Below are 26,720 nucleotides of genomic sequence, written 5' to 3'. Positions count from 1 at the left end.
AGAGAGAGAGAGAGAGAGAGAGAGAGAGAGAGAGAGAGAGAGAGAGAGAGAGAGAGAGAGAGAGAGAGGAGAGAGACTCAAATCTCAGATCTTCCATTTGAAGCTGGATCCCCATGTGCATCATGGTTTATAACCCCAACGGGCTGTTTCCTTTGTATATTTATCATTTTGAGGCTCAGTTCACATAACAGTTGAAACAATTCTGCATTCGGAGTTAGAATTTTCTTTCTTTTCATTGAGTGTAAAGTCAAGTTTTCTGGTATGGAAACAGTGTCCACATTAAAATACCATCTTGATTGCCAGTGTTCTGCCTTTATGTGAAAAAAAAATGTAGGGGAAAGGCTGGACTGTGTCTAAATGGTACGTCCATGATGAGGCACTAGGAGGCTCTTCGGCATTGGGGTTGGAGTTTTCTGTCCTGTGTCATGCCCTAAGGCCAGTGGGATGTTGGCAAAAAGCCACCAGAAGTCTGAGGTTATACCCTCCTACATCTTCCACAATTTTTTTTTTAAGTCCCAGGCTTCCTATGTGATGACTTCCTGTGAAGTAGAGTCAGATTTGCTACCCTACAAAGTGTTGGCTTTACTAATTAGGTCTGGTGCAGTTTTGAGCTGCAACTACTCTGCCCAGATTCAGCCAAGCTTTGTATCTGGCATTCTGCATGGTACCGGTCTTGCATGTTAGGTGTAGGAAGGGCAGCGGCTCCTAAATGGTGGCTGTTTTTCAGCAGTCACACTTCCTCCTGCATGAGAGGAAGCCACCTACTCAGTTCCCCACCAGCATGCCCCCTCTGCAGCCCTCCCCAGGACTGATAGAGTCCGCCCTCTCCATAGGGGTTCCCCCACCCCTGCTCCTTCCCTGAGGGACATGACATTTTCCCTGGTCCTTCATTGCTTAACATTTTTAAAAATCATTTTTTTCTACTGATGTCAAACAGTGTAATATATGTTAATTATATACATTTAGGACATATAGAATATTGTCTTGAAAGAAATCACATGCAATACTGCTTTCAGAGAGAACCACTAGTATATTATTATATTATATGTATTGTTAAAGGTGATTTCTTTTTCTTGCTCTTTGAAGGAGGAAAAAGAGGTCTTGTGGCATGTGGATGGATTATTCTTTTAGGAACACATACTCTTAGTTGTTCCAAGACTCCAAATGCGAATCTGATTTTTATCTGCTTGTATCAGAGGTGCATAGCGGCTACAGGCACAAAGCACACCTTTATTTTTAGGGGCATTTGGAAAATATTTAAATTCTGAGATGTAGACTAGTTACAGAAAAGAAGACCATGGGACTCAGAAGGGTAGGGAAGTCATGGTGATGAAGGAGAGAAGACAGACATCCCAGAGCTGCACTGGACTAGATAGTCATAGATTGATGACCTCCTCCTGCTATTGGTAACCTCCCTGAAACTCAATTTCTCCATCTGGGAAATGGGAGAACTCCTACTCTCCTGGGGGTTTCTGATGATTCAGTTCATTAACTGAGAGCCCTGCAGGAGAAGGCTCTGCAAGCAAGCTGTGTGGGAATAGATAACGCGCTAATGGAAGAGCTGTTCCAACAGGGCCCAGCCTCCTCCCTGATTCAAAGGGAGCCAGGATAGGTAAGCAAGGGGGTAGCTAGGAGTCCTATGTGGGTGAGCAAGAGGTGGCTAGGAGTCTTTTATGAGTGAACAGAGAAAATGTTTCAGTGGCTGGTGGAATTTTTGTTGTTGTTTTTTGATCTTCTGATGGTTAATGTATCCAGCACGGAACTAGGGTTGTCTGTGCAGATTTTTCTACTAAGAAGGAAGGTATTTGTCTTGTGCTGGCCACTCTTTCTCCTCTGTGTGTTTTGAACCTGCAAACACATTCTTCAGTAAAGCTAATATGTTTGCTCTCTTACCTGAGAGTCTTATCAGGTCTTTGCTGTGGATTACACGTCTCCTATCAGGAATCTCCAAGCATTTCCACAGGAGGGACCTGGACAAGCATAGTAGTGCTTTAAACAACAGATAAGGTTTGCCGGCTGTAAGTGCAGGGAGGGGAAGAGGGAGTACTCAAGGGGTAGGGTCTGAGAAAGATATACAAACACCTTTAATATATCAAAGACTGTCTTTTGTCACTGCCCTTAAGCTTCAGGAATTGGGGAAGTCTTAAAGGGAGGGGCCTTCAGGGCATCATCTGGAAACTCAACCATGAATTGTCTGTCTAAACTATCTTGGTTAGTGAGGGTTAGCTTCCCAAATCTTTTTGCATCTCAATTTCCTCTTCAAAACTGGAAATAGCAATAACGTTTACCTCAGAGAAATTGTAAGATAAATATAGGCCACTGATAGGCTAGAGACAGATCCTTTCCAACTCTGGGTTAAGTCCTTTAAAGGATTTGAGAAGATCTAAGAAGTCACAGACATTTCATCTAACTGTCTGCAATTCTGAATGCAGGTGGATTTCTTTGGCTGACAGCCCTCAGACCTAGGGATGAAGTATGAGCATGTGCTCTTAGGGGTGAGCATGTGCTCTTAGGGGGTGAACGTGCACTCTTAGGCATCTTCTCCTGTAGGGCTAAATGATTGTCCTAAGTCAGGCAATTATGAAGTTTTGTAAGCCTTGTGAGCTATGTGCCTTTCAGCCATTCCATATTAATCCCTCCTGTTTACCCATTGCTTCTAATGCTTTCCACTGACCTACCGGGCAGGGAGGCACATACATACATACATATGTTGAAAGTGCAGGTCATTTTAAGGGAGTCCTTAAGAGTAAAACAGAAGACGGAAGATGTGGGAGAGTTGAATTTAATTAGTTTGTACATTACACTTTATTCTCTCATGCCATTCTAAAGACACGGACTCTCCTAGTTGTGATTTTTTAAGCATGTGTCTGAATGTTTTTCTTGATCTTAGTTAGGCTTCGTTATGTTCTGAGCTTATAAGAGTGAAGAAGGAGCTTTAGAGGCCAGTCATTCTTGAACAATTCCATTTCTGAGTCTGACACTCCTTTGCTATGTACAGTCAGGTTAACTCTACCTGCCTCAGTTTCCTTAGTTTAAGTCGGCTGTAATATTTTTTCCTTACTCATAGGGTTGTTAATAATTGCCACTATGTATGCAAAAGAGCCAAGCCATAACCCTTCTGCAAACATTAGTAATACGTATTTTTGGAATGTGCTAAGCCTCACTCTGACTCTCATTGTGCCTGGTTAACTACTTGGAATCTTTGCTCAACCTGTTTTCTTACCTAGACAATGCCATGGGAAAAAGCCAAGTCTAATTCAAAGTTGGAAAAGGAGACCTACCACTGTGGAGGCACAGCCCTTCAGGGGACCTCAGCAGTGACTGGTATCTTTTGTGTTCACCCTTACTCTTTTTTCTTAATGACTTTTTTCAAGGACTGTCAGTAACTGGATGTGGAGGGCACCAGGATCATGAAGAAGTAGACACTCAGTGCCTATTTTGAGTACATACCAAGTATGTACTTTGTGGCCGGGTTTGTTTATTTTTTTTTCTTTTCCATTATTCTTCAAATGAGCAAACCCCATTTTGCTGCTGAGGGTTACATTCCATGTTCCACTGCTCTGACATGGCAGACCCATCCATCACTCATTTCAGGTGTATCTGACCACTGAACATGTCCATCTTTGCTGATGGAACACAGGCCTGGTGTGGCAGGAGCCTGCCACTGCTGGAACACACATAAATAAAGGACTTAACTCTCATCTAACTGAGAAGTAATCAGGGAGCCGAGGGCAACTTGTTTTCTTCCCCATATCTAATATTCAGATCTGCAAGTCATAAAGATAACCTTTTAACTACTCATGTGCCTTACCCATTGAGCCCAGTGCCCATTTCATTCTCCTAAACGGACATCACGTAGCATAAAGGATGGCTGTCGTCTCTGTGCCCACCTTGCAGGGACCAGTGACTTGCAGCTGTTTTGCTTTGAGGCTGCTTGTTGGTATCAGGCTCCAGACCCAGTGACATCACATCTAAGTGACCCCCACATCATTGCCAAGGCAACTGCCATACATTTCCAGAATCCACCTGGCTGCCTCCTACCTTTACCTGGGAGAGGCTATGGCACCGCCCATATAAATAGGCAGAACCCCCTGACCTCTCTCTCTTCTTCCTCTTCTTCTCCCAGCCCCAACCTTTGCCATATCTCCTGAATTAAACCCCACGTGGAACCATTTGGTCTGGTGTGGTCTGTTCCCAGCTGTCGGAGGACGAGCATCACTACTTAATTGACAGATTGGCCCCATTTACTTCAATTCTTATCACATTCTTTCATGAAACAAATGTTTCAAACTGTCTGTGGGCATGCTGGCCTCTGGTCCGATCTGTATTCTCAGTTGTATCTTAAAAATCTTAACTTAAATATCTCAAGCAACTCACACCCTTCTTTTGAGAACAGGTTCTGTTTCCCCTCTCCCTGTTTAAGTTATATTCTTACAGTCTCCGGCATTTGGAAACCCTGAGACAATCTCAAGCTGCTTTTTTAGATAGACTGTAACAACACCTAAACAGAAGGGTGTCTATAGGTCTTGGCTTTTGCTTTCTCCCTGTTCTTAACACAAGTTTGAAGTGAAGTTGACTGCTGGAAGTCACAGTGGTAGTCAGATAGTCTGAAAAGCCCAGACAGAATAGGGAAGGAGTTCTTGAAAAATATCTCTGGGCTAATGTTCCATACACCAAGTATTGTTGTATATGAAATAATAAGTTATTTCATACCCCCCCCTTTTTTAAAAGTAGCTTAACATAGTTTAAAAGAAAACTCATCAAAGAGTGGGATATAATAAAATATGAACCATAGGAAATTTCAAATGAATGCAGATGCTCTGAAAGTTAATAAAATGCACATATATTATAAAGAGGCATTAAATGTGCCATGGTATACTTCTCAAAGAATGCATACTAAAAGTAGAACTGTCAAGGGGGTTCATCAAAATGTTATCATGTCATTATAAAATATGAATTTTAAGGATGATTGATGGCTTTCTTTCTTCCGTTCAGAATCATCCATCAACTTATAGGGGAAAAGTCAGAGATGACATGAACTTTTAGAAACAAGATTTTAGAAGCCAGATATCATAGCACAGCCTTGTAATCTTAGGGATGCAAGGCCAGGGCAGGAGGGTCATGAGCTTAAGACTAGCTTGGGCTACACAGTGAGAAGCGGTCTTGTGGGGAAGGGAGGTAAGTAGAAGAGAAAGGCTGCATCTGAGCATCTCAGAACATCTGGAGAGCATGTAAAGCTTGCTAAGTAAGAAGAGAGATGGAGGAGAGAAATCTTACTCTCCGGGTCTCTCCATAATGTGCAAGAAAGCGAGTGAGTGCATGACCATTACTAAGGCAGGGAGTGGTGCATATGCAGGTTGAATTTGAATTATAATTCCCAAGTGCAGTAATGCTTGATGGTTGAGGTAGTGCCTGCCTTTAGGCTTCAGGAAGGAGTTAAGACTTTAGTCATATGCCCGTTGTGAATGTGTGAAAACTAATCCAAACAAGAACAAACGGTGTGCAGTCTGCTTCTACTGAGGTTGTAGGTGGCATTTCAGGGACAAATGGGGCTGGATGCCAAATGGGGGCCTCAATTTGACTTGTCTTTTTTGAATTGTATTGCCTAGAGGATTGGGGGGCTGCTTAGGGATTGTGGCATAATCATCTGTGAACATTATTTATTATGCAAATGAGTATTTACAACTTTTAGATTTACATAATGGCTGGCAAAAAGGAAAAGGGAGAGAAAGAGGGCAGGAGGTAGACTCTAGATCATGGGAAAGGAATCAAGAGACTGGAGCTGGGACCCTGCAGGTTGTTTTGGGGGTAGAACACCTTTTGTTTCTTTGGGTTCTGAGTCAAGAATGTAGGCCCGTATTTGAATCTTTATTTTGGTTCTTCTAGAACACACTCACTATACATTGGTCTTAACTATTTCTTCTTCATTTTTTTTCTAAATTGTGGGAGGGGCTCCCTTTCCTGGGAGAGCTAATGATAGGAGTAAATGTTGACCGCCTATACCTAGCAGGTAACAGGACAAGAATCCTAAGTAGGATTTCTTTACTGCTGGAAGGGGGGAGGGAGGGAGGGAGGGAGGGAGGGAGGGAGAGAGAGAGAGAGAGAGAGAGAGAGAGAGAGAGAGAGAGAGAGAGAGATCCATCCATCCTAGTGGGTTGACCTGAGAATAGAAGGAAGGGACATGGGGTCTATGACTTTCAGTAGTTCCCTCTTCTCCATCCCCTCTCTCCTTTCCTTGGATTTCTGTGTTGGAATTTGTCTTCTACTTAAAGCAAATTGAGACTCTCTGTTGTCTCTGACCAAATTCCAGAAAGTTCATTGTGGTAACCTCTGTGGTAGCTTCCTCTGTGGCCACACGAGTATCATGGTGTTCTCATTTAAAAAAAAAAATCATATTTTTTGCTGTTCTTTTGGGTAACATTTTTTAAAATTATTTAAAACTACCTTTCTAGGCACGCTGGATGTTGGACTGTACTATCTTCTGCTTGAAGCTCAGACCTGCTTTGTTAGTGAGAGTGGTTGCCAAGTGAATTGTGTGTAGGAGGGTGTGACTAACTCAGTTGAGGCCTTATCTCTCATCCTATCTGCCTAAGCTCCCAAGCCTGCCCAAGTTAGGGTTGGTGTCTTTCCCCACCAACCCCACCCCTTTCAACATTTACTGCTATCTCTCTTCAGAAAATTATTCATATCTAAGTATTGTAACTCTTCAAAATGATTCTGTTACATTCACTTCCCAGTGGGTGATCAGAGCCACAGGCTCCCTACAACCCCGAGGTGGCAAGCTCCTCTAACAAGAGGCCATAGAAAGGCCTTTTCCCCTGCCCCTCCCAGCCTGCAGGGATTATCAGCAATCCTTTCTGCCTGCCTGGGGTGGGATTGTCCCAGCTTCCCTTTTGGCTACTTCCAACAGAGTCTGTACTGTTGGCAGGCCATTTGAGGGGAAATGCAAGTCACAAAGGCAATAGGAACAAGAAAAAGAACCTAGGGGAAAAAATCTTTGTGTAGCTTGTAGCAAGAGGTGGGTAGCCCTAGTGGCCTTTTGTTCAAGTGCTAGGGGTCCTCATCAACAAGTAGATACTATACCCAGCGGGGGCCTCATTCTTTGCATTCGGTCAGGGCAGGCACTATCATTAGAAGGTGAGCAGCTCCACTTACAAGGAGCGCTGGAAACATCAAAGCTCAAACAGTAAACAAGAAGGGCTACTGGTGGCTGCTGAGCTTGGAGTGTGTTCTGCAGAGGAGCGTGTACCACGGATTTCTAACAATCCGTGCTTTGAATTACAGTTGGGAAGTTCAGACAGGAAGATCAGGAGTTCCCAGCAAGCCTGGGCTACTTAAATTCTGTCTTAAAACAAAACACCAAAACTCAAAAATCAACAACCAAACAAAACAAAAACAGTAGGGGAAAAGTGGTCTGTAAATAAGACTTCCGGCCCCTCCCTACTTAGCTGTAGGCATCTGGGCAAAGGTCACATTTCCTATAAGCTCAACTGAAGTTCCTGAAGCAGGGGCAATCAAGAAATGAAGGTGTGCGGAACGAAATTGCAAGCAGTCGGCTTTGTTTTGTAGATACCAGCTTGCTGGTTACCTGCTATCTCAGAGTTAGGTCGGGTTACCTGTCAGTGAGGTGACCAAAAGAAACACTTTACATGAATACCAGCACACTGCCCACATCAGTAAGCTACTTGATGCCATTCCAAAAACTGTAATAACTCTTCCTTCAGTTCTGGCAACCCTGGCAGGTTCTCACCAGCTGCACTTAATTCCGGTTTGAATCATATTCAGGAATCTGGCCGCCGGTGGGATCCCTGGGAGTCATGGTACTGTCATGAGGCTGCTATCAAGGTGTGGCCCTCCTTTAAGTGGTCAGGACCAGGCCTGATTCCAACCTCCGAAAGGCTACAGGACAGGGAGGTGTCTTGAGCCTAATTAGCTGTGGAAGTGATGGCCCTGCACAGGTGGCTCTAGATGTGACTCACGGTGAGAGATAGAGCCACAGGGAAATCAGAAATCACTCTTGTGTCACTTGATTGGAATCTCAGGTCTACTTAAGGAAATGTTTTCTGAGAGCCAGGTGAAACAAAGTTGGTCTCCTATGTCACTGATATGGAACTTGACGCTTAGTCCCATCTCCTCCACCCCATTCCTTGGCTACCACCCCAGGGGCCTCTTAATAGACCTTCTCTCTCAGATAGTAATAGTTTGGGTGGCCCACATTCTAATAGCCAGTGGAATCTTTTTCCAGGGTACTGAAGACCAAACCCAGGGCCTTGTGCATTCAAGGCAAGCACACTGCCCCTGACCTGTATCTTTAATTCCTAATGGAATCTTTGAGAAATCTGTAGCAAATCCCACTGCAATTCTTAGGATTTTATCTGAGACTTAAGGGCCGTTATTTGCATCTGTCTCCCAGGTTCCTAGCTTTGGCATTCCTCTCAAAGCTCCAAATAGCAAACCTCTGCTTTCTATTCTGTCTTCCACATTTACCCAGGATGCAACATTCCTGGCCCTTTGTCTGCTCCCCCATGTATTTTTCCTCCTTCCTGCCCCTCTCTTAGCCTCTCCACCTCCTGACTTCTATGCTTGTCACTAGAATGTGTGCCTGTGAACACACAGACCTTGTCCAGCATCCCCTACCCCATGCTGATCCCTGCACAGGTATATCTAATGACTCCACAGCGTAGTTGTTATAGTATGGAAGCTTTCCTCCGTAATCCTCACATTCAGGACACTGTGACTGGAGGATCTCTGTAGCTTTGATGCTAATCTGTTAGTCTGTTCTACAGTTAAAAGTTCTCAACCAGCCTCAGTCAAAATGTGAGACCTCTCTCAAAACAACCCATCCCCGCAACACCTCCAAAGTGAGGTAAGGGTGTGAAATTTTTTAAAAGTTAGAAGAGTCGCGGGAATCTTGTAAGACAGGTAAGATGAAGTTGAGTTAGAAGGATGATCTTAATGGGAACAAAGTTGTATTGTAGATGGCCTCACAACTCATTCCTTGCTCATCCCAGGGATGTGGCCAAGTTCAAATCTAGGAATAAATCACACTGATCAGATCAGTCCTGGGGTACTGAATAGCTAGCTCCTGATCCAAGCTTAAAATGTCTTAGGCTGTTTCAGAGTCACTGGATTTATATAAGTATATATAAAATAAGTATAATAAAATAATATAAAGCTGGAATAGAAGAGTCAGCTTTTCCATTTCCGGTTTCTACTTCCATATCCGGTGTTCACTTCTGTTTTTGCCAGCCTATAAGGTATGGACTCTTGGTTATGTGTACAAAAGGACTTGGAATGTTTTTTGAGTTTTCCAGAAAGGGTATCTCTGTAGCCCTGCCTATCCTGGAACTCACTCTGTAGACCAGGCTAGCCTTGAACTCAGAGAACCATATTAAAGGCCTGTGCAGCTACCACCCCACAAGGAATTATGAAATCTTAACCTAGCTTGGAGGAGAGCAGCTTTGAGCTGGGCTTAGTGTGACCACCTATATTGCAACATTGTTTACACATGCACTCCAACATTGGGAGAAGGATTTACGGTGCCACTGTTTCTATCTTACTTTCAAATCTGAGCCTGGTTTCCAATGATCCAGTTGTTGCTATGGGAAAAAAATAAGAATTTCTGTTTAATAATAAGCTGATTGGAAGCACCTTGTAAGTTGCTCAGGAATGAATAAGCAAGAACTGTAAGTACTACTGAATATCTCAGACTCCCTTTCCCCAAATCCAGGCACACTACATCTTGTGAATAAACCCTCACATGCTGTCTACAATCGCTTCTGGGAGCTGCTCTAAAGATCTCTTTGGGTGAATAAGTATTTTGTAGCTCTGGGGTGATTTTAGGTTATCAAATTGGCAAAAGTTTGCTCTTCCTTGGTGAAGATTCCAATTCCTTTCCATTTCCTCTCCCCTGGCCTCCCTCTTCCTTATAAATCCTCTTCTTATCTTCTTATTCTTCCTCGTTCTCTTCCTCTTTCCCTTCCTCTTTCCCTTCCCTTCCTCCCTCCCTCCAGTTCTTCCTCTTTTAGAGGGAAAATCCAGGTGCTCCTTATGCAAGGCCCCACCCTCCCCTTCTTCCCTGACTGACATTCTGGGAACACTTAGCATCACGCCCTGTTTATCAGTGCATTTTCATCCAGGTTGTTCGGCTTTGATACGGGGAATATTAAATGAGAATGAACAAATCTGTGGCTTGCTATTCCCTATTTGTGATTTATTATTTACATCTGGAAGTGATCTTCTGACCTAACTGATAATCCTTCCCAACAAAAGATAATCACGTTTTAAGTCATCAGCCTTAGTCAGATGTACTTGAAAGGGACAAAGAATTCACCTGTAAGCACTTCTGGCATCTTGCCCTTTCCCATGAATTCAATCTGATGTCAGAGAAAGCTGGACTGCCGGGGGCAGCACTTGCTGAACCTGAGGGTCCCTGAGGATAGGACCAGCCCCTCTTGCTGGCTTGTAATGAGCATCCAGAGACCTGCTCAGTCTTCGTGCTTTGCAAGAGGGGATTTGAATGCAGATCGTCTTACAGCTTCTCTAGGGATGTGGTTCAGTGGAGAGCTCATAGATACATTCCTGGTAGGCTGCTAGGTTAGATTGTGCAATTTAAATTGAGTTCTTAGGACAATGACAACTCACGCTGATGAGTTTGTAATGCAAAAAATTGTCGGTGCATGAGCACACACACACACACACACACACTCAGCTTTCAGGAGTGTGATGGAAGATAAGATGGTAGTTTGGTACTAGCAATATCTGTGTTACAGCAAGACCATCAGTGCTGCCCGAGGTGTTTGGGATGCTGGTCTTTGCAATGACCCCCTTGTTCTGCTCTGCATCAAACTGAAAACAGACAGTGCAGCTTCTCCATAAATTTCACTTGGTCTAGACGAGGTCTCTTCAGGGAACGCCTGGAGAGGGTTTTATTTTGTTCTTCTCATCAGACATAAAGCAAGCCTGGAATAGTCCAACACATATTAAATGCTGGCAGATAGTTATATAAAATCTTTAATCCACTAACATGTAATACCAAGAACAGATGTTTAGCATGATCATATCTGCTTAACGTAAATCACTTTTTTAAAACATCATGTAGACCCAGAACTTTAAAAAATCCTTTCAAAAAGAATTCACAACTCATGTAATGTTTGAAGGACACAAAGGTGACAGTGATTCAAAAACTCCGCGGTGAAGACACTGCTAATTGCCAGCATGGGATAGGGGGATTGAGTTCTTTGAAACCGCCCCACTCCCGACTCCTACTACTGCCCCGAAATCCTCAAGCCCCATCAACATAACAAAAGGAAAGAAGCTCATGCAGCAGTTATGACTCCAGTCATTTCAGAGGCATAAATCATGGCTGGTGACAACTCTGGCTATAAAGTCGTATGGGTGACAATGACTAGCTAGGCTGCCTGAGTTAATCAAATAATTATTTAACACGTGTTTCTTTTGCTCTGGCCCCAGCTTTACAACATATTTCATCCCTACACAGTCTCCCCTGCAGCCTTTGGTTTTAAATAGACAGAGAAACTAAAGTGTTGGTTCTTTTGCCAGTCACCAGCTTAGTAAACACCTTCAGTGCTGCCCCCCCCCCCCCCCCCCCCCGCACTCTACTGTTTGTTTGTTTGTTTTGTTTTTTGACAACAACTATTGTTTTAGCTTCTGCAGGTGGAGCTGGCTTCCTGGAGAAGATTTTTTTTTTCCTTCGGGGTCTTATGTCAGGTTTTCCCCCCTACTATTACTTCCATTGCTTAGTGCATCTGCACCTCCTGGAGAGGCGAATAGAAAGAATCCCCCCTTTGTCTGAAGTCCCCTCTACTAGATGTGAGAGTAAGCTGTGATCTGCTCCCTCCCTGGTGACAACAACTTCATGTCTCAGTCTCTTAGCTCTTAGAATGTGTTCAGTAACGTCATCCTCAGGATTGCTAATGTGATGATTAGAAAAATGTTGAACGCCTGTTTGCTGAAACACACACTAGCTCTGTGGCCGAACCAGTGTGCGACTCTTGTAGCGATCGATCGGATGCACGTACAGTGACCCACACTGATCCTGGCATTAAATAGGAGTTGGGGGAGAGTGGGGTGGGGGTGAGGAGCAAGCAGCTGTCCTGATCTGTTCTGTTGCTGTCACCAGCGGGTCTCTAGTGAGCAACTAATCTGAATACACCCTAAATATCAAAGGGGGACGAAGACAATAGAAACTCATCAGAAAGCCTTGTGCTCTGAAATGTCACAAGGATCAAGGTCACTGTTAGTGACTCCTGATTGGCATGTCCTGGATGTGACAGATATACCCCCCTCGCCATAAGGAAAGTTTAGATGGTAACTTATTTAAGTCTTTCAAAAGTCTTCCCAGATATTATCAGTGATTTTATATTCAAATTAAAGGAGACATTTGTTTAATTTTCAGCCTTTAGTTCATACTAAAATATTTGGCTTTCTTCATATTTCTTAATTAGTAACTTTTTTTACAGTGGTGAATCTAGGATTTTGAACCTGTGAGGCAAGGTCTCTGCTACTAAGTATGTCCTTAACCCTTCTTTTTATTTTTTTTCGGATTACTTGTTTAATGTGAATAAATGTTTTGACTGCATGTATATATGCATACCACATGCTTGCCTGATGTCTGCAGAGGGCAGATGGATCCCCTGGAACTGGACTTGTGATAGTTTGTGAGCCCCTGTGTGGGCCCTGGGAACTGAACCCAGGTTCCCTGGCAAGAGCTGCAAATACTCATTCTGAGGCTTTTCTTCAGCCCCAGCTTTGGTTTTCTTTCTTTACAATGTGGCTTTTACAAATTTCAGCCGTTGAATAATACACACTTCAGTATATTAGGCAAACGCATGCTTCCAGCTTTTTCTTGACCTTGAATTTTTTATAGAGTCATTCATTCAAGTTCTGTTCACTTATGAAATCAGCTGAGGAAAATCAAGCTATTTTCTTAATCTCAGAGTTTACCTCAGAAAGCTATAGGGTTCTCATGTAAAATTTAGAAGAAACACCATAATAAAAGGGGAGAAGTACATAAAACTTGATGAGCTTGTATGCTTTACGGGACTAGCCTGATAGTTTCTCCCCTTTCCCCTCAGCGATATTCAAATATGAGATTTGTATTTTTTATATAGCAAAATTTCAATTTCCTAATTGGGAAAATGAGGATAAAATTAGAGTAGGCGAGAGGGATCTTTATTTAGAAAAATACATTGTTTCAAAATAACAAAGAAAAAAAAAGCCTTTCCTGTGATTGCAGGTTGCTGTTGTCCGCATCTGTTTTAAAATTGGTACCACTTTATCAAGTTGAAACAATTTATCCATTTGTTTCTACCTCCACCCCAAATATGCATGGAAGTCGGCTGAGTCTTGCCCCTAAAATATGATGGTCTGAGTTTGATTCTCAAAACCCAGGCAAAAAGCCAAGCATGGACCAGTAATCTCAGATACAGTGGAGATGGGTAGATCCCTGGTATGAGAAAGGTTTTTTTGTTGTTGTTGTTTGTTTGTTTGTTTTTTTCTATCAAAGGTAGCTGGGCTGGCTAAGATTCACTTCCAGATTACAGTGCACTCTTTTTGGAAAAAAAAAAAATAATTGCTCAGCTTCTTCTTTGTGTAACACTGAAATTCTTATTTTGTTTGTAACACCAAGGCTTACTGGCCAGCTTATCCTGATGTGACAGAGACCTACTGAAAAACCAAGGTATGGTAGATGTCTCCCAAGGAAACAATACCCTAACTTGGCCTCTAATCTCATTGAACAAAATCTTGAAGTTTGTTACAGACACAGGATAGCTTCTTCTTCAGAAAAAATGGAACGGCCATACAAAACTTCAGGAAATACTTTAAAAAATTTTTTTGACCATCAAGACAGGATGCATTCATTAACTCTTCGCCACAGTAGAATTCTTCCTTGTGTTCCTCCTTGCCAACATTCAATAACTTTCATGGAGTTAATTTAAAATGAGCAAGCTCTATTCCAATTTGCTCCTTGAGGATTTATTGCACCTCGCCTAAAAACCATCCACATCTGACATTTTGGAATTGCCCACCTATTTATGGGATTATACTGCCTTCTGTTCATGAAAGAGCAAGGCAATTTTCAGCACACTTTCTGTCATTTCCCCATCTTGTCTGTTTTTCTGAAAGCCAGTTCTAAAGAGAATGAGAGGAGATGGGGAACCCAAATAGGTCTGGGCTTGTAGGAGGAGGGGGAGCTCAATATTGGTGGAAAGAAAGAACCCACAGGAAAGCTCACTCAGTCACTTATCCAATTAAAACTTTTGTTAAATAAAAATTACCTGCTATTAATTTTGCAGCTAAATAAGTTGTAGTTATAATGAGTTTAATTCAATTATTGTTGTAATCTTTTTTTAAAAAAAAATAAGGGTAGACTAAAATTATAATGGATAGAAATTGTATTCAGTTTTATTTTAGAAAAGCTAATATTAGGGGAAAAAAAAACCTCAGTATGGCTTATCCCTATTTTTTTGCCCCATTCAGGAGATAAGTATTTGTAACAGGTAACTGAGGAAACAGCTTAACCATACCTCACACTACTTCATTCCTTTGGGATTTGTTTTTACCCAATCTCCTTTGTCACTTGTGCAGATGAGAATCAGAATGTGGACATCTTACATTGTTTGTTCAAGCTCACATATCCAATAGATAGACACTTGAGAGGTGCTTTGAAGTATTGACTTTACTAGGATCCACAGAGGACAAGAAGCAGGGTGGAAGCCTTCATCTTACTGCCTTCTGTCTGCCTCCGGTACTTTGCCACTGAGATAAGTCTTTGTTTTTAATCTGTGCCCCTGAGTCACCTTGGATTCCAAGAATCCAGTGTTTTCAAGATGTAGGCAGTTATCAGTGAGGAGGGCCCCACCCTAAAGCAGAAGTACTCACCTCCTGAGACCCATCTTGTTATTGTAAGACAGCAAGGACTTCTTTTACCAGTTTTACCAATCTGGTATTGAGGACATGATCAACCAGAGGATTCCCTTGGTCAGGACTTGTTTCTGCACACTCTGGCCCCACCTCTCTATTCTTCCTCTCAAAGTTTCTGTCAATATCTGCAAAATGGACTTGGAAGGAGTGTCCCTGGGTCCCCTTTTCTCTTCCTCTTCTTTTATGGTCACATTGTTTAGGACTTTGTTTTTTTACCATCTCTTGTCTCTACTGGAGCCAGGTAGCCAGGCTTGTGTAGGCTGCTGCAGCCCGGGCTTTTGTTCTCCAAACTCATAGACTAAGAACCAAATCTGGTCCCCACTGTTCTCTGCATGGATCATTGCACAGTTTTAAAGGAATGTGGAGGAGATAGAATCATTTCATAAGAAATCATTTCTTTTGTCCATAGCATCCTTTATTACTTTCGTGTTGTTGTTGATTATAAAACATCTCTGTCCCAAATATCCTCAACTTTTTAAAGAAGGGAGTCCTTAGCAAACTGGCTTAAAGTCTGGAACCTTTGTGTCACTACACCTCCTGAGAGCCTTTGAAAACAGTGCCCTGAGGATCTCATACCAAGCTAGAGCGTTCCAAACTACACAGTGTATCTCTTAGAGATTGCCCAAATATTGTTATAGGAAAAATATTTTCTATGAATAGTATAAACGTTCTGTATTCCCCAGAGCTCACTAGAGATCCCCCAAACTGTTAATGTATTTAGTAATCTTTAAAAACAATTCGGTTTTACCTTCCTGAACTTATTATCTTATTATCAAAGAGCCAGAAATATGTAGAAGGAGACATAGATTGGGGAGGTGTGTATGTGTGTGTGAGGAACATAGTGTTAAAAGGCAAAAATTATATCCACAGCGTTGATGTTATGGGCTGCCAATTTGAGACAGTACTAGTTGGTAAGTTTACCTTGATTCAGGTTTTGAGATGAGGTTTCACTTTTGTTTAGCTTAGTGTTCAACTTCAGGGCCCAGATGATCCTTGAAACTCTGTTCTCCAGTTCTAGAACTGGAGACATTCACCCTGGTACCTGGTACTCTTTGACCATGACCTTCAGCAGGTTCTGTCTTCTAAGTATCAGGGGCATATTATTTATGTGCAGAATAATGTAAGCATTGTCATGCATCATTTGTTCATGCATTACAAAAGTGTCACATCTCTGACACATCCCTTCCCAAACTGCAAAGCCTATTACTTGTCCTCTAGATTAAAAAAAAAGAAAGTTTTTTGAACTTACTTGCTATGAACTATGCATTGACTTTTTCATTCAGAGATGAGCCTGGAGCTGAAGTGATTGCTCAGTGCACTTGATAATACAGGGATGATGAGGATCTAGTTCAGGTTCCAGCACCTAATGTGTCTGTGTGTCTGTGTACTATGGAGACCATGGGTGACAGGATCTCTGGGGTTTGCTGTCTGCCTGCTTAGCTCCAAGTTCTGTGAGAGATCCTGTCTCAAAAGAATAAAGCAAACAGTGATAGAGCAGGGCACGTGAAGTCTGCTCCCTGTCACACAGACACAAGCACACACACACACAAACACACACACACACACTAAGAGATGGATCTGTTTATAGTTAGGCAGTTCTCAAAATGTGGTATCTGCTATAGCAGGGTTTTTATTAGCCTCAGAATTTTAAAGAAATTAACATTCTTGGGCCCCTTCAGACAATAATAACCATGGAGCCTGGCGTTTGACTTAATAGTCACACGTGTCATTAGAGGAAGGCAGATTAGAAAACACTAAACTGAAATTGGAATTTACTGAACCTCCTAAGAACTTAGCCTCAGGTTCTCTTCAGTTTCAGGTCTTCCTTGGTCCTCTAATGTCACAAAGTAGAGTTTAGAAATCCCCAGCATTAATCCAAGACTATAACTTGCTATATCTTGCTAAGCTCTTAGGCCCTTCTCTGTGCTTGTCTGAGTTGGGGTTGAATGAGCCTATTCCACAGGCACAAGGCAGTGAAAGCATTTGTCCCAGGAAGTCACTAATTGTAGATACAGGAAATGAACCCAGGTCCTCTCCAGCCCCACTATTATTATTTTAAAGATTTAGTTTGTTTTTAATTATGTATGTGTTTCTGTGTGCCATGCAAGTCTGGTGCCTACCTCAGCCAGAAACATCAGTCCCCTGGAGATAGTTACCTACAGGTGTGAGCTGCTCAATTTGAGTGATGAGACTTGAACGCCAGATCCTAAGAAAGAACAATAGGCATTCTTCTCTTAAAGGCTGAGCTATCTTTTCTGCTTATTCTTCTGATTCTCTTTACCATCTTTATCTTGTCTAACTCAATCAGGCTGTAGTTCCCTACTACCCAAGGTTGACCTTTGTTGTATTTAGAGAGCTAAGGTGTGTACCTCCACACCCAGAGCCTGATCTTTTATGATGTAGATGAACCATTCCAGTTCTGGGTAGTCAAGAAGAGATGTGAATTTAGAAGTAATCAGCACTGTAATTGGAGGATTCTGGAAGAGTTTACATGGATTAGAAAATAGAGTAGCAATGATCCTCCCTCTCCCCCTCCCCCAACCTGGTCTGGCTACACCATTTTAACAAAAAGAAAAATCAATTTAAAGGTGGTGTATAACAGTAATCAGAGTTTCCAATAAGATAAGCTGATAGGAAGTTTACTATTTTGAGAGCAGGGCTTGTTGATTCCAGTCTTTTCTAACATGCTCCCGAAAGGAACCTTGGGCAAGGCATTCATTTTAGGCCCGCTCAATCTCTGGCTGACAGTGTAGAGCCCCCTGAGCCCAATCCAGACTGCTACCAGTTTTTATATGACCTGAAAGCTAGTAATGTTTTTATGGATGGCATTTGCAATTGATTGGGTAATAGAAAATACTTTCCTTGAAGACCAATTAAGAGAAATGTTATATCTCCAATAAAGAATTCTGTTCTCCTCATTAGTAAATATCTAATACAATAAAAGTAATTAACCATTCCAACTAGTTCAAATCGTACCACTAACAATTTGTTTTCTATTTTGTTACATAGTATCTTTCTTCTTCAGAGCTTGCCTGTAAAGCCTAAGTTATTTACTATTTGGCTCTACAGAAGGATTTGCTGACTCCAATGAAAGCTAATCTTTAAGGTCTTCTTAATGGTCCACTTTCGTTTATTAATATACCAACGTGATTTGAATAATATGTATCTGGCAGCATTTGGCCATATTTACTGTTTGAGTGGAGCAGAGTCTGGGAGTCCTGAACCAGAGCTTCTTTCCTGTAATAGCTGTCAGTCATCTTCACCATGGAGCTTCAAGAGGATGAAGTCGCAGAGGATGGTAGCAACATTAGATCACATTGCTTGAAGAGAAAGCCAGTCTTGTTTGTGATTAGTTCTCTCTCTCTCTCTCTCTCTCTCTCTCTCTCTCTCTCTCTCTCTCTCTCTCTCTCTTTTTGCCTCAGTTTTACACTCTGTGCTGGAAGGAGGGTCATTGCCTAATGTTTCCAGCTTTTCCAAATAAACGTTACTGAGGCTTGCACATTTTTATGAAATCTTGAATGCAGCAATCCTTTATCATACAGATTATTTTCCTTATCATGTATTCTTAAGTTATAAATAGAAGTGAACCGTTAATTACAGAAGTGATTTATTGGAATGGTCAGTAAGTGGCTTTGATGTTTATACTCCAAAATAAACACTGTGTCTGGTACACAGAATGTAGAAATTGTGCACCTTTATCACATCCATGGAAAAGTAGAGAGGCCTTTGGGTCAATAGCCAAAAATCCTTAGGGACCAGTTTGCATAAATGGCTCAAATTTTTCCCAGAGGATAACTATAGGAATTTCTGTTCTGACCTTCTGGAGGCTCTATCTGAGATACCAGTTTGTTACCTGGAAAGGTAACTTTTAACTGCCCCCCCCACCCAACACCTACAACCACTTATTTGGACTGTAATTCAAATTAGGTTTTGCTTAGAGATTAGCTCTTTGAAAACTAAGTTTAAGGGAATTCATCAGGTTCTTTGAGGTAGGTTCTGGGTGTCTTGAAAAAGATGGTTTCTGGGTTCTGCTGGTATAGCCCCATAGCTTGCAAGGGTGTAGGGTGTGTGTGTGTTTGTGTGTGTGTGTGTTTGTGTGTGTGTGTGTGTGTGTGTGTGCCTGCCTTCCAGGCTCAATGCTACAGTTTCCAGAGCAATGTTATGAAAGAGAAATATAATGGAAGATTGTAGATTAAGATTAAGTTTTACTGGTCACACTGAAAAAAAATGTGTGTACATATGTCTTTCCACATGTTTATATGATGTGAACATGTATATGTGTATGCACACTCATTCATGGAGACCAGAGGTCTACACTGAGTATCCATTATTTTTTGAGACAGATCTGTTTGAATCTGAAGCTTGCAGAATTTGGCTACCTTGGCTGGTCCTGGAACTCCAGTATATTCTGTCTCCCTAGAGCTGGCATTAAAGGCACATGGTACACCTGCCATTTTTGTTAGGGTTTTTGGGGAATCCCAATTCACGCCCCTCTGGCTGATGCAGCAAGCATCTTCTTTACTCATTGAATCATCTCCCCAAGCCCTGAGATGAAATGCAACGTAATGGCATTTTATGTGTGATTTCAATAGACAATAATTGTGAAATTAAGCAGGTTTGCGTGTGTGTAGGGGGTGAGGTTAGGTGCTTGAGGCCTGGAGTGTACTTTACTGCTGTAGCTGGTCTCATAGACCAGCTTCACCTCAAGTTCTCAGCAGGGAAGTCACAGCCCTAGAAGATCTCAAACCAGACAATAGATCACAGATGACAGCAATGGGTGGTGAAGGCAGCAGTGAAACATCATCACTGTACTTCCCCATCCATCCTCTTAGTGAATCAATCCAAATGTTGCTGAAAGGTCTATCCTCAGCTCACTGCGGTGCATGCAAACCTTTAGGGGGGCATGAGCTCTGGAGTGAGATGCCTGTATGACTTGGAAGTTTCCTTTTACAACCTTGGATTCTTGCATATCTGCGAAATAGCATTAATACTTCAAACACCTGAGTCATTATGGCAACTAATTAAATAATTTGTTTGACATCTGCCACCAAAAGAGCAGTTACTAGTTACTTTACAAATCAGTTTAAAATGAACTATGAAGACAACTACTAGGTGCTGTGAATCATTTTTCTAATTCTCGAAGGAAAGTGGCCATTAACCATCCATACCAGAGTTTGTTGTTGTTGTTCTTTGTGTTGAACTCTGGCTTGGAACTCAAGATCTCCTAGCCTTCAGCCTCCTGTATGCTGTCTTCAAGGTAATTTTTTAAGGAGTAGGCACAGCCAGCTCATTGCATCTATAATCAAAACAAAACAAAACAAAAAAACCCCTATAAGTTAAAAATTCAGAATTTACATTAGCTTTTATTTGATTTGAGACAGGCTCTCAACTGTGTATGCCAGGCTGCTAGAATTCATGGCTCTCTTCCCTGTCTTATACTCCTGTGTCCTGAGATTTCAGAGTGTAGACCACTAAAAGCTCTATGTTCTGTTACCTTTGGTGAAGAATCTTAAAGTTATGGTTGTAGGTAAACTAAGGAAAAATGTTTCCATTTGCTCCTCCATATTTTCCTTTTCCTTCTTATCCTCTGCCATTTTCCTTTATTTCAAGTTAGCATAAAGAAGTGATTAAGGTAAAACTAAAGGGGTTAGATGGAAGTTTGTTGTACTGAGTTGATCTTTCCATGAGAGACAGTTCAGAGGTGACCCATCCTAACCACCTTTACTGGGACATACAGGATGGAGAAAGACACTTCTTGAGAAAACATTGGATTTGCTTCACAGAATCATAACTACAAAAATACAGGGCAGCAGTTCTCAATCAACTCAGGGGGAAAAAAAGATGAGAAATAAGTATATGTCACTATGTATTGTACCAAGTGCATCTTCCACAGGAATTATGTTGCAAATAAAAGGTATGGCGAGCTTCTTAAGATGCTTAAGTAGAGTGGTGAATAGATGCAGGATGCACTTACTGCATCTATGGGCTATATTCTGAAAGGCTGAACCACACAGAGCAAAGAAATGTACCAAACCATCAATTTAGCAGGTCATTTTGAACGTAGGCAGCAAAATGGCTGTGTTTGTGAAAAGCCACTACTATATTTTGAAAGAGCCTTTCTAAGAATCCTGAAATATTAATAACATGGTCTTAATGTAGTTAAGGGTGGCAGGGGCTGCCGAGAATAGCACAATGACAATTTTATATTTTTTGCTTGTGCTTGTAAAAGCAAGAAGTTAAGAGATGAAAATAGTCAATGTGTTGAAAGAACAGCGGCTTTCAATTTTCTAAATTGGAATAGAACTCTGTATTTCTCTCGAATAAAGTCATTTATCCTTGGTAGCATGTTGATATGAACATTGAGGAAAAGAAGAAACTATATAAACTCATGCATTTTCTCTCCCCTTTAATTCACTGGCGAAGTACATAGTAAGTTTTGACCTTTTAACAAATTGGAAGAAACATCTTCTGGTAGAATCCATTGTTTTTGTTATCATACTAATCAGCCACTGACTAATTTCTATTAATCATCACCTTCGATTCTCTTGGTGCAACATTAAATGTTGATGGTTGATTAAAAAAAAAAATGAAAGTGTGCTTGAGTTAGCCAGTGTCTGGTCCCTTAAGAAAAAGTTCTTTTCCCAGGTTGGGCATTTAGAGGAAAGCTCTCATTCCCTCAGGGGCTTAAAGAAAGTTCCTGCTTGCTAAAATGGAAGTCATTATCCTTTTCTCTGGTTAGAGGAACTTGTGGCTCTTCCATTAACATATGACTGGTGCTTATTAACTTGTCAAGGTCAATGCTTGCCTGTAGGCTCTCTCAGTCTCTACACTACTGCCTTACCTCTGCTCACAAGACGTTAAAATCTTTTGTGTCTTGTTGATACTCCTAACTTGAGTTACCTGAGTTGCTTTTGTACTATGTGACTCACTGAGTGACAGGTGAGAGAGACTCAGGGAGTTTGTGCATTTGTTTAGGGCTCTTCCTGTGTGATATGGGACCACAAGACCTGGCAGGCTTCTTCTGCCATTGTCCGGGGTAGGCAGATTTTCATGAAAACCCTAGGGCCATCTTAAACACGACCCAAAGCACCTTGCAAGCTGAACCATATCTAATTATGGGATACATATGAACTTGGGAGACACATAAATCACAGCCACGAAAGCAATTTGTTTTTCTAAAGATGCTTCGGTCCAGTGAAAGACCGAAAAGCAAACAAGGGAGAGATTGATCTGGGAGCACATTTATTGTTGGTGCTCCACACGCCATAAAGTTTTGGCTCGTTAAGGGAATTCCATAAACAACTTTAGTTAATAAGAGTGAAGTAACTGCGCCTTTCTGAGCGCCTGCTAAAGTCCTTCTCCGCTTGTCATTATGGGGCAAGAGGAGAAGGAAAATTCTTGCTGGCCAGGCCATAGGGTGAGGAGGCGGGCTTCACTGGACGGTACATGGGTGGATGCTTTTGGACCAGTGTGGCTGCTCACTGCTGCGGCTGCCGACTCTGTATGCTCCTATCTCCACAGAGAATCCAGCGCGTGTGGATCACTACATCTAGTCCTTGTGGAGAGATATCTGGATGGTTGGTCTGTTGCATGTCGGGCTAGTGGGCTATGCAACGGGTCCTTCCTCCACACAGGTTGTGGTAGTATCGACACATTCTGAGGACAATGATGAATGAAGCTAACATAGAGAAAATCACGCAGGGGAAATTGTGGGTAGCTCATTTTCTTTCCCAACCTCAAATGCTATGGAATAACTTAATTATCAGCGTCCTTATGTGTGACCTTAATACTTGATGGGGCCAGTCAGTTTTTATTTTAGGTTAAGATAGGTTTGGAGAGTAACCATTAAAGGGTGTGGAAGGAAAAAAAAGCGGGGGGGGGGGGGGAAGGTGGCAAAGCCCTATTAATTAATTTTTATGGTGAGGTTTCACAGCAGCATTGAATTTTTCCACATTAGTGAAAGTAGTCCTTGGTGTCCGTGTGATGTTTATAAAGCTGAGATCATGGAAAGCCGATCACAGGTGCATAAAAACCTGTGTTCTCTGAATTCACCTCTGTAGTGTGCTCCTTGCAGGGGGCAGAGGATGTGCACTGAAAATGAATGAAGGTAGGGTAATCTGTGCACTTGAGAATAAATACCGTATTATTAGCTGGTTTTTAAATAAATTATCTTACACAATTCCAGATTCTATCTTTAAGTAGCCTCCATTGTACTGTCCTGAAAGGAAATGGCTCATACAGTACAAGCTCCTGTCCTTTATAAATGCTTTTGTTGTGTTTTCTATTTGAGTCTTTCTGGAACCATAATTAGGAAATAACCGCTGACCAACTTTGTGTTAGCATTTGGACACATTTTCATCCAGTTGATTAATCAAAGATCACATACACACACACACCCTCAGTTTCAAAAGTAAGTGGTTGTGTATCCAAGTTCTGGGGAGCAGAAGACTTAGAGGTCAAAGCTGACCTGTAACAAGTTGCTATTATCTGCTGGAAGCTGGGATTCTTCCTTTTAAAGACATTGATAGCAGTGCTTTAGAAAGGGGCTACAGTAAGGTGGATAAGATAGTGACTCTAACCCTGAGATATTCCAGTAAACTTCGATTGCACTCTACTTGAACATGCTAGTTTTAAGGCATTGTCCTTTGAAGGCTCTTCGACACATTAGGTTTGCCAGTGAGCCTTGAAGAGAAGCTATGGTGCTGAGTCTGTGGCTGAGTTGCCAGAATGCTTACCTAGCAGTCAGAAAGCTCTGGGATGGATCGCCGTCCCTGCATAAACTAGCCAGGGTGGCACACCCACACTTGCAATCCCGGCTCTCAAGGAGATAGAGGCAGGAGGCAGAACTATGAGAAATTTAAGGCCACCCTCAGCTACCTAGAGAGTTTTCCTGGGTTCCATTAAGACCTATCAATCACTCCATGTCTTGGGTTGCTTTACCCTGCATTTCAAACCACTACCTCCCTACCTTCACCCCACCCCGACTTCTGCCATCAAAGAAATGCCTTCGCATTTTGCTCTGTTGTTCTTGCAGTGGTTCATGTTTGCTTTTCTTTTTATCTTTCCTTATAGCTTGCAAAATTGGATATTACAAAGCTCTTTCCACGGACGCCACCTGTGCCAAGTGTCCACCGCACAGCTACTCTGTCTGGGAAGGAGCCACGTCCTGCACCTGTGACCGAGGCTTTTTCAGAGCTGACAGTGATGCTGCCTCTATGCCCTGCACCCGTAAGTGGTTTGCTTGTCTCCTGTCTTCTGCTATGCCAGCAGCTTTCATTACCACCTAGCAGGGTGCTGCCAGGACTTCTCCCAGGATAACCTTGCAGGGGGCAAATTAGATATCAAGCACGCATCCCCTTCTATCATAGCAGGCGAAATGCTTATGAAAAAGAAAGGCTCTTTTTCCACTGTTTCTGGTTGCCTTCAAAATGCACAGCTGCCAACCGACTACTTTGTGGAGCAGAAATTGAGTGTTCAGGTTGTTTGACAGTGTAATTACAGCTGAGAATGGAATTTATAAATGGCTTTACCATTGCATCGAGGGTTGGGGGGTAACTTGACAAGCACAGGAGAAACAGGTAGAGGGCAGGGTTTGGGAATGTTCTGGTCCCAGAAGAAACAGCTTAGAGTACTCTGAGGTCATTGCTTTGGTTTTCATTATACCTCTTCCTTCTTCTGTCAGAGTTTGGTGTTTGTAACACTTAGGCCAGGACCCTAATAAATGCCTATTTCATATTAGGCACTTAATAAATGCTGGGTGAATGAATGGATGAGGTTGGCAAGCCTGGTGTGAAGCTGGATAGGAAAATCTCACACTTTCTTTGGACAATGTTCCCACGGTATTGCCATAGGCCTGTGACCTTGACCAAAGCAGGAATGATGAACCCTGGGTGTTTCCCTCATATTTTGCACTAGTTGAGGACTGTCTTTCAGGGCATAGCCTGGTAATGTGGCTTACAGGACTTCAAGCTTTTTATCAAACCATGGTTTACTAGCGAAGTGATTCCTTAGCCTGTGAAGTCTTAATTTTCCCATCTGTTGAGCAGAACTAATAATAGCATTTGCTATATTATATAGCTCTGTTCTGAAAAGCATTGTATTTAGAGATTTGGGGGATTTTTTGCAATGTACATAAATATTTGAAATGAGACCCAGCTGTAAACCTGAATCTCATTTATGTTTCATGTTATCCTCATAGCTTGATTGCAACTTCACACAGTACTTACCGTTTCTCTCTTTTTTTCTTTTTTTGAGACACAGTTTCTCTGTATAGCCCTGGCTGTCCTGGAACTCACTCTGTAGACCAGGCTGGCCTCGACCTCAGAAATCCGCCTGCCTCTGCCTCCCGAGTGCTGGGATCAAAGGCGTGCGCCACCACCGCCGGGCTCAGTTTGTCTCTTTTGACTGCATCAAGCATCCCCTTTTCACTCTCACTCAAACATCAGGTTCTACAGCACTTTGGAATTTGGGCATTAGGAATTCTTCCTCTCCTGCTGGAGAGGTGGCTTAGAGGTTAAGAGCACTGACTGACCCACTATTCCAAAGGTTCTGAGTTCAGTTCCCAGCAACCACATGGTGGGTCATAGCCATCTGTAATGGGATCTGATGCCCTCTTCTGTTGTGTCTGAAGACAGCTACAGTGTCCTCATATACATAAAATAAATAACTTTTTTTTTTTTGAAAAGGAATACTTCCTTTCTATCTCTCTGAGGACTGTAGTTATTATATATCTTCATGCTGGTTATGAATCTATAATGTGCACAACAATTCTACTTGATTTATTTTAGATCTTACTATTATTATTATTATTATTATTATTACTGCTACTACTACTATTATAATTTTGACCTTGAAATACTATAAATTCCAGGTGGACCATCTTGGGCCAGCATCACTGAACATAGAAACTGTTCCTGGTTTTTAAGCAGTTGAGGTTATTCTGTAGCACAATCAGGAACCACCCACCCTTAATGGGAGAAAGGAGAGAGGTTTCATTCAGGTCCATCCTAGAATTGTGCTGGACTTGCCATCCCCCCAGATTGGTTTTTATGACAAGAGAACCTACTGTGGTGATATAAATACTATACTATGTATGATACAAGCACTATGTGTAGGTTATGTGCCAGGCACTTTGGGTAGGTGATGTAAACACTATACATACCTTGTTGTGCCCGGCACTTTGGATGTTAAGCTTGATCACATACTCACACTGTAGTGACATACATGTAAGGTAGGTCTTGTTGGTTTTATAAACTCTAGCTCTGAGATGCCCCTGAGCAGCGCAGGGATGGAGCTGCACTGCCTGGATACTTAAGTATATACTCCTGGAGGGTCTCTTGCCTGGTGTCCTAGATTAAGCGTTAAACTTTCTAATCTAGCCTTACTTGCATTCATAGCAGTAGGAGTCTCTTAACTACCCTCCCATTTTAGTAACCGTCCCCAAACTTAGTTCTTCTGCATGGTCTCCCCACGCCATCCCTGTTCCCTTCTCGCTTTTTAAACCTTTATCTTGAGTTTTTCAGCTGGAAGGTGATACTGCACACCATTAATCCCAGGAAGACAGAGGCAGATAGTTCAAGCTTAGCCTGGTCTTCAGAGTGAGTTCTATCTAGCACAGCTAGGGCTACACAGAGAAACTCTGTCTTTAAAACAAAAGAAAAAAAATCCTGAGTTTTTCAGTATGTTTTATTCTCTGTTAAACTTGGTGATTTAAGAATGAACTCCCTGCCTCTGTCTGCAAGCACTACCAAACAACAGCCCCTGAGTGGTGGGAA

At 42.1% G+C, this 26,720-nt stretch overlaps 1 protein-coding gene across 1 annotated transcript in view; it reads left to right on the top strand.

The window, feature by feature from the left end:
* Window positions 1-26,720, top strand: part of Epha4 (EPH receptor A4) — a 134,160-nt gene that overhangs the window by 40,076 nt on the left and 67,364 nt on the right. The window contains exon 4 of the mRNA XM_028760580.1: window positions 24,019-24,174. Coding sequence (XP_028616413.1) covers window positions 24,019-24,174 — 156 coding nt within the window. The remainder of the gene's footprint in view (window positions 1-24,018; window positions 24,175-26,720) is intronic.

Source organism: Grammomys surdaster, unplaced genomic scaffold (assembly GCF_004785775.1).
Source record: "Grammomys surdaster isolate TR1022 unplaced genomic scaffold, NIH_TR_1.0 126546, whole genome shotgun sequence".
Lineage (NCBI taxonomy): Eukaryota > Metazoa > Chordata > Mammalia > Rodentia > Muridae > Grammomys > Grammomys surdaster.
Note: the sequence above shows the minus strand (reverse complement) of the source record. Positions and strands in the feature narration are given on the sequence as shown.